General features: G+C 30.3%; 1 protein-coding gene across 2 annotated transcripts; it reads left to right on the forward strand.

The window, feature by feature from the left end:
• LOC127289572 (aminopeptidase N) lies at nt 1-7,209 on the forward strand. Of its 2 annotated transcripts, none has more exons than XM_051317566.1 (15): nt 1-193; nt 489-575; nt 696-961; nt 1,071-1,265; nt 1,554-1,709; nt 1,789-2,118; nt 2,189-2,339; nt 2,427-2,550; nt 2,660-2,738; nt 2,880-3,087; nt 3,379-3,610; nt 3,967-4,244; nt 4,414-4,613; nt 5,569-5,742; nt 5,915-7,209. In XM_051317566.1, the coding sequence occupies exons 2-15, from the start codon at nt 510-512 to the stop codon at nt 6,363-6,365; spliced, it is 2,910 nt and encodes a 969-aa protein (XP_051173523.1). In that variant the 5' UTR covers nt 1-193; nt 489-509; the 3' UTR covers nt 6,366-7,209. The 2 variants fall into 2 exon arrangements, with proteins under 2 accessions (XP_051173523.1, XP_051173524.1); XM_051317567.1 differs by having other exon boundaries at nt 699-961.
• The last annotated feature ends 6,498 nt before the right edge of the window (nt 7,210-13,707 follow it).

The following is a 13,707-nucleotide window of genomic DNA, read 5'->3' on the forward strand; positions in this document are numbered from 1 at the left end:
ATTTGTCTCTCATTGAGCGGATGTCACGTGGCAAATTATTTTTTTTTTCTCGACCCTTGATATTTCATTTGAGCTACGAATCCAGGAAGAAGAAGTTAAAGCCTCCAGTTCGCGGACAACTACGTTCAACCGCGGCCGATTTTTTTTTTATTTTTGCACTCAGTGAAGAATTTTATATTTCATTATTTATTAGGTGAGATATTGTTTTTTTTTTTAAAAAAAACTCGTGATTGAAGTCAAGGACACACATATAGTGCTTTTCTTATTCCTCCCTTCAATTTTTAAGATCTATTCTCAAAAAATAAATTTTCTATTCAAATTATAAATTCTTCACATTTTTTTCAAATCATTTTATCCATGTCTTTAAATTACAATTGAGTTAAAAAATTTTTTTTTTTTTGAAATTTGCCCTGGAAAAATCAATTTCTGATTAAGTTTCTCACTCCTTGGACAATGTTTTGAAAATATAAATTCGAATTTTATTTTAGGTAACAAACAAAGTAATAATAATGGGGCGGACAGCCTTTATTCTGTCTATTTTTTTCTTCTTTGCTGTAAGCAATGCTTTGTACCAGGTAAGTACTAAATTTTTTTTTCATTGTTTTGAAAGAGAAATTAAAATTTTTATAATAAAATTTGTTTAAAATAAATAATACCAACAACAGTTGGAATTTAATTGTAATTTAAAATTAAAGCAGGAGAGGTACAGATCGAAACGAAGTGTTGATATTTACGATATAGAAGAACCAGTGGAAAATAAACTTCCTCGTGAGACAAAACCACTTCACTATCAAATAGAAATTCAACCTTTTATCAATGAAACAAAATTCAAGGGTAGGGTACGAATTAACGTTACGTGGATTAGACCAACGGAGAAAATTGTTCTTAATGTTGGCCGTGATCTTGAAATTGTACACGCCAATGTTAAATTTACAAAATTCAGTAACGCCTATTCAACTCCGTAAGATTTTATTCTTTATTACATTTATTTATATTTAAATTTCATGTTAAAAATCCTTAAAAATGATTCTTAAACTAGTTGGTTGAGATTTAAAATTTTCTTTTTAAAGAGAGGAGCTTTCAACAGTATCCGTAGTGCAAATGGGTAAAGGACCCAAAATTTCATGGTACACAATTAACTTCAATGACACTTTAATGGCAGGAGCAAATTGTGAAATAGATATTACTTACTATGGCAATATGTCAACAACTAATACTGCAGGTCTTTTCAGAAATGACTACATTGACGGTGATGGAAAAAGCCAGTAAGATAATTTATTTTAATATTTTAATTTTATCCCTAACAGCAACGGATATTTCAGAATATCCTATCCGTATCTGGAAATTTGGATATCTCCAGGATGTCCTCAAGATATCTATGTCTATGAGACATCCTATAGGTATCCTACTTTTCGGTTATTCCTAGGACATCCGTATGATATCTTGAATATCCGAATGCTGTTAGAGATTAACCGAGATTGGTAACCAATTATAATTGCAAGAAAAAAAATCTTATTTTCAAATGATTTCATTAAACGAGATAAAATTTTCAGCACATTCTTAGCAACATATATGAAACGAAATAATGCCCGAAAAGTATATCCGTCCTTTGATGGATTTACATTTAAAGCAACCTATCAACTTAGTTTAATTTATCCAAAAAATATGACAGCTTTATCCAATATGCCTGTAGTAAGAGAAACTGACGTGTAAGTAATTTGAATAATAATTATATATTAAATTAGTGACTTTCGAGCAATAATTACAAAAACAAATTATTATTTGAAGACCCGGAGAACCAAATTTAACATGCAGACAATTTGCACAATCACCAGAAATGCAAACTAATCAGCTGGCATTTGTTATATTTGATTTTGAAAGTATAACTCCCACGAATAGTGTGGATCAAATATCTAAAGATAAATTTGAAATTCGTGTTTGGGGAAGAAAAGGCTATGTGGAATCATTAAAACAAGTTCCAGATAAAATTGTCAGAATTGTCAACTATTTGCAAACCTATTTTAACAGTACAACAGGTTTGACAAAACTAGATGTGGTTGCAATGCCCAAATATGATGCTGCAAAAGCGTCAGATAATTGGGGATTAATGTTTTTCAAGTGTGTATTTATTATTTATTACTGATGAAATTTGAATATCAACTAAAGACTAAAATTACAAATTTTACAGAGAAAGTGACATAAGTAGTCCATTAATATGGAACACGGCTTATGAAATAATACATCAATGGATAGGACAATCCACAACACCTGTTCGTTCAACTGATGCATTAATGGGCAAAGCTTTTAGTTCCTTTTTGGCATCAATGACAACAATGGATGTAAGAGAAATGAATAGAAATTATGAAAAAATAAATTTTTTTTTTAAATGTTACAATGATAATGATTCTAAAATATTTTGCCATCAGCTTAATCCAGATGAATTGGAAGGAAAGTGGCCAATGACCGTTTTATACTCTCTATATTACGGATATGGTAAAAGTGTTCGTAGCAATGGATTTGGCATTATCAAAGACTCAAGATGTGCCAAATGTATGTATTTATCACTCTTCTCTAGAGTCTATTTATAATTTTTTAAAGTTGAACTTTCTTAGGCAAATATACTTTCATGAATCAAAAATATTTAATATTTTGTTTGCAGACGAATTATTATTCCGAATGTTTAATTACACTCTTGGAATGGAAAATTTCAGGGCTGGTATAAGAAGTTTCATTGAAAAGTAAGGATTTAATAAAAAAAAAATTATTAAAAACTATCTTTCATTACTTATTTAATAAAATAAAATTGTATTAATAAAAATAGTAATTTCATGAAAAAAAAATACCAATTAGCCTTTAATAAATGTATTTTTCATTGTTAGTATACCAACAATGAATCATCATATAGGACCAAGGACTTATTTCTACTCAGACTTTTATAAGGCAATGAATGAAGTGGCAAATAGAACTGGTTATCTTCCGGCGGGTACAACCCTAAGCAAAGTTGCAGACCCTTGGATTGATCAGGACAGATTGCCACTTGTCACGGTCAAACGTGATTACGACACCGGAACTATCAACATCACGCAAGTAAATCGCAAGACATTTCTTCACCGACCATTATTGTTTTACTCACACATTCATTTCTCACGTTTTGATTTTCACATTGATATCAAGAGTAACTCGTGATTTTTAATAAAAATAAATCGTATGCTTAGTTTGTAATTCATTAAAAAACACATAGCAAGTCAAAAAAAAAAAATGTATTAATGAAAACTTTATTTTTACCACTGCTATTTTATTTAGTTATTTTATATTTATAATAAATATTAATTCAAATATGTGAACAAATATTAAATAGATGAAAATAAATATTTTTAGAAACGTTATCTCAGAGAGGGTCCTTCAAAATATTCAAATTATGAAAATGGATTAACATGGTACATTCCATTAGTTATGATTTCTCAAGAGCGATTAAATTTAAGTAATACTAAACCTACAGTGTGGCTGCTTTCGGATGATGCAATAAAACGCAATAAGAAAGGAGTAAATGTCACTATGAATGATTTCGTTTCCTCAAACAGTTTTATCATTGTTAATCCAGAAGAAATTGGTAAGGGAATAACGATAAGTTATATTATTCGTACATTATAAAGAGGATTTTCCCTCACAGCACCGGATATTTAAGGATGTCTCTGGGATATCCTATGGATATCCATTTGCTTCCGGCGGTTTGGCTAACCAGATAATATCCTAGGACATCTCCAGGATATCCTAAGGATGTCCAAACAGCTGGAATTAAATACATATTCCTAGGATGTCCCAAGGATATCCTTAAATATCCGGTGATGTGAGGGAAAATCCTCTTTATATTCATTTTATAGAATTGGATTAAATTTCCAATTAGATGTCATAATTATTATTCTAGAAATTTGATAATGAGGAATATTTAATTCTGCTTTACTATAGGTCCTTTCCCAGTAAATTATGATTCTCTAAATTGGAGAAGATTATCTGAATTTCTCCAAGGACCTGATCGTGAAAGAATTCCACCCTTAACCAGAGCAAAATTGTTCCATGATTCTTGGAATCTTGCATATGCCAATGAACTATGTTTCGATATTGCATTGAATATGACTTTGTTCTTAAAAAATGAAAGAAATCATGTTGTTTGGGAGCCTGTTTTTACCATGATCGATCATATTGGACGAAGAATTCAAGGATCTGATATTTATGTCAAATTTCAGGTAATCTTAACAGCATCCGGATATTTAGAATCTCCTATGGATATTCTGTCTGAAGAAATTAGGATTTTTGCAGGGTATATCAGGGATATCCTAATTTCCCTAGACCAAATAATATCCCTAGGACTAATAACTATTGATTGAAAATATTTTAGAATATTATCCTTTACAGGCGTATATTCGCAGCTTATTGAAACCTCTATACACTGAATTAAGTGAAAGTGAACAAGTTAGTGATCCTTCATGGAAAACGCATATGAGAGGCTTATCAAAAATCTTTCTATGTCGTGCTGGTTATGAGCCTTGCATTTTGGAAGCAAGAAAACAATTCAAAAAATGGCTCACTGATGAGGAACCAGACAAAGGAAATCCGTTAGTATATTTTGTTTGTTTTTTACTGACAATTTTCAATATACTCTAACAGCAACAAAACATTTCAGAATATCCTATGGACGTCCTATCCGTATTCGGAAATATGGATATCTCTAGGATATTCTCAGAATATCTATGGTTATCCCTGAGACATCCTATGAATATCCTATGGACGTCCTATCCGTATTCGGAAATTTGGATATCTCTAGGATATTCTCAGAATATCTATGGTTATCCCTGAGACATCCTATGAATATCCTATGGACGTCCTATCCGTATTCGGAAATTTGGATATCTCTAGGATATTCTCAGAATATCTATGGTTATCCCTGAGACATCCTATGAATATCCTATGGACGTCCTATCCGTATTCGGAAATTTGGATATCTCTAGGATATTCTCAGAATATCTATGGTTATCCCTGAGACATCCTATGAATATCCTATGGACGTCCTATCCGTATTCGGAAATTTGGATATCTCTAGGATATTCTCAGAATATCTATGGTTATCCCTGAGACATCCTATGAATATCCTATGGACGTCCTATCCGTATTCGGAAATTTGGATATCTCTAGGATATTCTCAGAATATCTATGGTTATCCCTGAGACATCCTATGAATATCCTATGGACGTCCTATCCGTATTCGGAAATTTGGATATCTCTAGGATATTCTCAGAATATCTATGGTTATCCCTGAGACATCCTATGAATATCCTATGGACGTCCTATCCGTATTCGGAAATTTGGATATCTCTAGGATATTCTCAGAATATCTATGGTTATCCCTGAGATATCCTATGAATATCCTACTTTCCGGTTATCTCTAGGACATCCGTAGGATATCCTGAATATCCGGATGCTGTTATGGTATATAAGTGGATAAAAAATCTCATAAAAAAACATGTCAAAAAATGCATTTAATAACAAAAAACGTTATTAATCTTTTTTCAGTGTTGCAAATGAATTCCTTTGTCCGGTATTTAAATGGGGTACAACAGAAGAATGGGAATTTGGACTTCAGCGTGTCATTAATTTCCCCCAGAACAATGAAAGAAAACAAAGCGAAAGAACTTATCTTTTGAAAACCCTAGCAGGATGTCCCAAAGATTGTTATAAAATAAGAAGGTACGTTTTTAGAATCGCTATTTACAAATCTGATATATTTTCCAAATTCAAAATGTCGAATTAAGTATATGGCGGAAGATTATTTAAAAACGTGATTAGATTCGCTTGAAATTCACCACTCGGGGAATTTTTAGCTTTATCATGAGATTAATAAAATTTCTTTTTATTGCAGATTACTACAAGTAACAATTATTGAACAAAACCCCAACATTTCAACATCCGATATACATTTGATAGCAAGTACATTAACAGGAAGTGCAACCGGATATACGACATTGTTTGATTTCTTAGCTGATCATTGGGACGTGGTAAAAACTAGATTTGCCGCACATCCAAATCTATGGAATCGAATTATTAATACTGCAATTTCATCATTTAATACACAAGAAGGATATGAAAAAGTTGCTAAATTATATGCCAGTAAACAAGAGGAATTCAAAAATGAATTCCAAACTATTATTGAAGAAGCTCTAGAAAATATCAAAAGAGAAACACAGTGGAGCGAAAAGAATTTCCCTGTCATTAATGCATGGTTGGATACAAAATTGACAAAACAAAATCTTGAACAAAGCACTTTAACAAGTACAAACAGTTCTGAATTATCGTCACACATGGCTGGTTGAAATATTTATGATTTTTGGTTGTAAAAAAAATTTTTTTTTTTATATTTGTGGTAAGAACAATATTATAAAGTTTGAAAGCAAATAATGTAACTTTCACATAAGTTACATATAAAACTGATTCACGAATAGAAAAAATATATTCTTGCCTTATTAATTGTAATTGGTAATTTTTATAACAAAATTTTAATTTTGAAAAAGTAAAAATTATTTCATTTATTCGCAAAAATCTGAATTAGTGATAAAAAAGCAAAGATTTTTATAAATTAAGTTAATTTATTAAATTTTGTTTTTTGGTGCAAATTTTTATTGATAATTTTTATCACTAATTCAGATTTTAGAAATGAAATATAAATATTTTTTTATGTATTATTTATTAATTAACATGAATTCTGTAGTGACTCCATGTATATTCATTTAATTAATTAGTATAAAATAAATTGTGAAAGTTACGAGTATTATCTAAAATTTTGGATCAAATTTGGAATCAGAGTTCTCTAAATCTGAATAAGTGAAATTTTTATTCAGCACTCTGTTGTACATTTATATTGTTTAAAAGAAACTTATCAAATAGTTTTAAGGTATACATCACTTGTCAAATATATTTTATATATTGTTCATCGATTAATGAACCATTACATTTAATTTTATTTTAATATCTATTTCAATTAGAATAGAAATAATGTAAGCAAAAAATATTTAATGAATATAAAAATCTGACAATATTGTAATTGTACAAAATAATAAACTTTATGTATTATTACTTATAATTTGTACAAAAAACGTTTTTAAATTATTTTTTCACATCTTTGTACATGATTGAAAGAAATAAAACTTAAAAATAACATTTTTTTATAATGATTTGTAATAACAAATATGAATTTACTATCAGAAGGTAATGTTAAGATATTATTATTAATTATCCAAAAATGGTAAACTATAATCCAATGCTGATAATTTAGAATTCTACGAAACTAACTAATTTATTATCTTACAATGCAAAATCTCTGAATGTAGTTTGAAAATATCGGTAAATGAAACAAATTTTAGAGGAAAGAAAAATTTGAAGAAGGCGCTAGTTGAAATTTTCTATAGAGTTTACTGCAGTATCAACCGCTACAATAGTTATCCGCGGAGAAGATAAGTTAGGTTTGTTTTTGCGTGAACAGTAATTTACAAAATAGTGCGAAAGATGTTGCTAGTAATGAATAAAAATAATTTAAAAAATTACTAACTTTAAATTTAAAATAAATTTCATTTTCAATTTTTTTTCAATAAGTAAAAAAGAAAATGGAAATGTTGCATGAATAAATATTATTTTTACTTTTCATAATATTTTTAATTAGAATAATTGAAATTAAGGAAAAAGTGAAAAAAAAGTACTTGACATTTACTTAAAAATAGCGGAAAACTATTGTCGCAATAAAATTCTTTCAACGACTTTAATAATCTAAACTAAAAAAATGCTATTTATATTTGAAAAAAAAAAAACTGCAACATTATTATTTTCAATAGATTCCGAACTTCTTAACGATATTTCCTCTCTTTATATAAAACTTGTTTTTCCTCCACTTCTTTGGTAAACAAAATTAGAAAAATATCTTAAGAATAAATGTCCACAACTTTTTACAACGGCAGATTTGCAGCCAATCGATTGGCACGTTGCCCTAAGAACTTCGCGATTGATAACCGCGAGCCAGAGAGTAATGTACTGTCGGGGTTTAGCACAAAAAAAAAAAGAAAAAAAAAACCTGTGGTAGATATATGATAATGGGAATAATCCTTCGATATCTTACCCTTTATGGGTGTTACTCGTTTATAAGCGCTTTTGGATCGTGTTCAATTCGTCTCCTCCTCCTCCTCCTCCTCCTCCTCCTCCTCCTCCTCCTCCTTTCATCCATATCTTCTGTCGATCGATTTGGACTCATTGGCTCCCCTCATTTTCTATCTTTCCATTATAATACGATATTTCATTAGCGCAATCATGCTCATTTGTTATATTCTGCGGGAAAAACCTTTCGATAAATGAAATGAATATCTTATATATATGAATTCCCCTGGACATCTTTTTTTGTACAATTAATTTATGCTATTCTCAAAAAAAGAGGACATTTTAATATGGATGTCTTATAATCACAGCAAAATTGATATTTTAGGATATCTCACAGTAAACTTGGTTGTATCTTTTTCTATTGCAACGTTTTGATGCACATAAGTTATATCAAAAAGAGATCGTTTTGTGTATAATTTTTAGAAATGATACACGAAACGGTCTCATTTTTTGATGCAAAAAATTTAATCAATTTATATCAATCATGGCCGAATTGAATCGATTCAAAATTAAACGAATTTTTTTCAGATATTTTGGTAATAGTATAATTTCGGAGACCATTTCACTATTTAATTTGAAAATGAAAATAACAGAAAATCAAAGACAATGTGCAATTCGATAATTAAAAAGTGACAGCTTATAAACATAACCTAAAATGCATGAGAAAAAATTTGTCGATAAAATCAATATAGCCGAGCTTTTTAGAAGGTAGATGGCAGTTTTGCTTTTTATAAAAACGATTCAGAAAAAATTTAAAGAAAGAAAATAGATAAGTGCTGCCATCTACCTTCTAAAAAGCTCGACTATATTGATTTTATCGACAAATTTTTTCTCATGCATTTTAGGTTATGTTTCTAAGCTGTCATTTTTTAATTATCGAATTGCACATTGTCTTTGATTTTCTGTTATTTTCATTTTCAAATTAAATAGTGAAATGGTCTCCGCAATTGTACTATTACCAAAATATCTGAAAAAAATTCGTTTAATTTTGAGTCGATTCAATTCGGCCATGATTGATATAAATTGATTAAATTTTTTGCATCAAAAAATGAGATCGTTTCGTGTATCATTTCTAAAAATTATACACAAAACGATCTCTTTTTTAAAGAGTGCATCAAAACGTTGCAAAGATTTGATGCAATTTTTGGTCTCAATTTGATACTTTTAGGAAAACTGTGCTTAGGGATATCCTAATTTCATTGGATCAAATGATGTCCTTAAAACATTCTGAAATATCCATTTTCTGTAAAATTGTATGTGATTAATTACCAAAATTTGTGACGATCAATCGCATTTTTTATTCGGATATTATTGAGATCGTATATATTATAAGAAGGTCGAAATCCCGCGGGATTGTCGGACATAATGGCGGAAGCCATCCGGTGGCAACAAACCGGAACGGTCGAGGATTCGGGCGGCTTTAATTATCCCGCGGCCTCCTAACGTGCAATTAATTCCGAATGCGGTTTAGTTTAGCGTACGAAGAGCAAACAATGTATTACCTTTAGACCTCCTAAACGTAGGTGGTTACGGTGGATGGGGGGGAGGGCCACTTTGTGCAAATAGCATGGATCTGCAGATAGTGCATGCTTTCCCTTCTGACCTCTTCGTCGGTCCCTATTTCCCCATCAAGCCATCTCTTCCTACCTCTTGTATCTTATTCGAATCCACCACCACCACTCTCTCTCTCTCTCTCTCTCTCTCTCTCTCTCTCTCTCTCTCTCTCTCTCTCTCTCCATGCCTTCTGGAAAGCAGGGTTAATGCTCTGTGAATTTGTGATTGCCTCTAATGCTAATCTCCAAGGCTCAATTTTCAAGTTCCATTGTAAAAGTAATGTCGAATAGTTTATGTATAATCTCTATTTAGTAAACGATCATTTTGATAAGAATAAAAAAAAAAATAGGAAAGCACAAGATTTATACTTTCGCTGATAATCCTCACAGCATCCGGATATTCAAGATATCAAACGGATATTCTACGGATATCCCAATTTTCCAATCCTACGGGCAAAAATCTAATAAAGCAAGGACCTTAAATGTCCTTGTAATGATCTTGAATGACTTTTACTTGGATATCGAACGTTCTTTATTTGACCTTCAAATAACCTTGACTTCACCTCGTATGACCATGACTTGACCTTGACTGACCTTGACTTTACCTTCAATTGACCTTGATTAACCTTGGATGACCTAGACTTGACCTTGAATGTCCTTTATTTAACATTTCAATGATCTTGTCCTTCACTGTAAAAAGAAAGTACTAAAATAGAACCGATTTTAGGTATCAAAATAGAACCAAATGACAATTTAGTACCTAAAGTCGGTATTAACCCCTTGACAGTCCAGGGCCCATATGTGGCCAGAAAAAGTCGTGTCACCTTTGTGCAAGTGGCCATATATGGCCATCGCAAAAAAATAATACTAAATTTAATTTGATTCGCCTGAAATTTGTTACTCGGGGGTTTTTGGGGTCGCTGAATCCAAATTTGAAGTCAGATTTCAAAAAAACAAAATGGCGGACCCAAAATGGCAACCATGAAAACTTAAAATTTATCAGATTTACATGAAACTCGTTGCTCAGGGGTTTTCGGGGTCTCTGATTACGAATCTGAGGTCGGTTTTTCAAAATTCAAAATGGCGGATCCAATATGGCGGATAATTTAAAAATTAATGCGTTTTGACCACAAATTGTTACTCGGGGGTTTTCGTAGTCGCTGAATTCGAATTTGAGGTCAGTTTTTCAAAATTCAAAATGGCGGATCCAATATGGCGGACAAATTTTTAAAATTTGAATTTAGCGACCCCAAAAACCCCCGAGTAACAAATTTCAGGCAAATTGGATTGATTTTTTAAAAATTTGTCCGCCATATTGGATCCGCCATTTTGAATTTTGAAAAACTGACCTCAAATTCGAATTCAGCGACCACAAAAACCTTAAATATGATGAAGTCATATTTTTTTGGAAACTTTTTTTTCGGACCGTTTTAGGCCCACCAGCGATTTTTAACTGGACTGCGAAGGGGTTAAATTAATACCTTTCGTTTTACAGTGTTCAAATAATCATGATTTGACATTCAAATGACCTTAAATGTCCTTGAAATGACCTTTATTTAACCATCAATGACCTTGAAATGATTTCGAAATTAACTTGAACTTCACAAAAATCCTAGTATATTCTAATTTTCCCGAATAAAATAATAATACTTGATGTTTGTAGGACATTCTGAATATTCGGATACTCTTAGAGGAGGCATGATTTAATGTTGATTAAAAAAAAAAATTGTGATACCTTTTTTTTTTGATATACTACAATTCTAATAGGTGAGAGCAAAAAACTTTTCAACCTTATTTTTTTGGACCATACTCTATTTGAACGCGTATTTTTAACTTTTAAGGTTTTTTTTTTATCTTAAAAATGAAAAATAATGTCCTTACGTGAAATTTAAAATGTTTTTTTATATTATACTTTGTAATATTCTTGATGGACACTAAGCTTTTTTCAAATATCCATTATAATACTTAAATATAAATATATAAAGTTCTTCAATGTGGGTTAATGGTTTTTGAATAATATAATGTGGTCTTTTTTCGATACAAGCTAGAAGGAGATTTTAAAAAGAATTTTTTGCTAACAAATTTTAAAAGTGCATCTTTTGAAAAAATATAATATATTTAAAAGAAATTGAGGTGCTACAAATAAAATCCGATTTTCAAATTTCATGCTTCAGTATACCTGTTCTTATTTTTTGCTACGCCTAATAAAGTTTACTTGTTTTTTTTTAAAAACTATTTTACTTTGAAAAATCAAAATTTATTTGATTCAAATAGTTATACTTGACTATTATCAAATAAATATTTCTTTATGTATTAAATTATTATAAATTGTATTTTATTAATTAAATTATTATCAATCTTGAAAGATTTCGATTTATTTACGTGAGGGAAAGATGGAAACATAAATATATACACATATATAGACAATGGATGAAATAGGATTTAGAAGGGAGAGAGAAATATATAGTATAGAGAAAGGGACCAAAAGACTACGATTCGTCCAATTATCGGTTGGCACCAAAAGTGCTGGGTCTGGCTCGCTTGCCAAATGGGAAATAGCAGAGGCGAACTGGAAAGCCGGGCATGTAGAGAACGCTATGGACTATGGATCTGGAAGCGCGGACCATCGACTATATGGACTCCATGAACTCTTGCAAAGAGACCAATGGGAAGCTTATTCGGAGAAAGTGCGAAACGACAATCGGTGAAAGATAATTGGGTTGCAGGGAAAATCACCCTTGCGCGAACTTTTCCCAAATGAGAAAGTTTGCGATACTTATATTACGAAACGAATTTCATTCAACTGAAATTTTCTCAGATTAAAACTTTTAAAATCTACTATATGAATTAAGTACTATAGAGTAAATTAATTGGATAATTGTCATTTTAGTTACTTTATATTATATCTGATAAAGTAACTGGTAGCTTTTTTTTTATTTTATGATGAAATTAAAATTGAAGAAGATCTTATAAATTAAATAACACGACAGGAAAGGATATCCACTTTATATCAGGAATATCCTATGGTTATCCTAATTTGTGGATAACTCCAGAGCGTTTGTAGGATATCCTGAATATCCCACGGTTGGCCTGAACTAAATTTTATTCAAACTTTCAGTAACTCTAAATTTTTTTGTTGATTCTGAATTTATATTTTTTTAGCATTATTTTAAGACAAAAAAGAAAAAATTCGGCGGAGGGCTTTTTGAAATATACCATTTTAAAAAAAAAAATTTTTTTTACTAAAAACTAAGTTACAGATTTATTTGAGTTGACTCGTTTTGTTTGTATTTTTTTTAAGCAGTCTAATAAATGTTAAGGTATTTAAAGGATAAGTAGGATTTCATAGCTGCAAAATTATACTGACACACTGCACATCTGAAGCTACATGTTTATATATTTTGCATAAACATTTTTAAAATTTAACTTCATTTATAAATCGTTAAAATGTGTATAAAAAATATTGTAATTTTTATTACAGATTTATTACAAATTATATTTCAAATATTTAGTTCGATAAAATATTTTTTTGTCAACGGTACATTGTTTGTCAAATTAAAAACCTTTTGCAGCTATGAAATCCTACTTATCCTTTAAATACCTTAACATTTATTAGACTGCTTAAAAAAAATACAAACAAAACGAGTCAACTCAAATAAATCTGTAACTTAGTTTTTAGTAAAAAAAAATTTTTTTTTTTAAAATGGTATATTTCAAAAAGCCCTCCGCCGATTTTTTTCTTTTTTGTCTTAAAATAATGCTAAAAAAATATAAATTCAGAATCAACAAAAAAATTTAGAGTTACTGAAAGTTTGAATAAAATTTAGTTCAGGCCAACCGTGATCCGGATGTTGCTAGGGTGATATGCGGATGATTCGTCGATTAGCCATTAATTTCATACCAATTGACTATTAATATCAGGCTAAAAAAAATTTTTTTGCCTAATCCCCAATCTTGTGAA

The sequence above is a fragment of the Leptopilina boulardi genome, unplaced genomic scaffold, assembly GCF_019393585.1.
Source record: "Leptopilina boulardi isolate dan_hultmark-lab unplaced genomic scaffold, ZJU_Lbou_2.1 LbouV2_48, whole genome shotgun sequence".
Classification (NCBI taxonomy): domain Eukaryota; kingdom Metazoa; phylum Arthropoda; class Insecta; order Hymenoptera; family Figitidae; genus Leptopilina; species Leptopilina boulardi.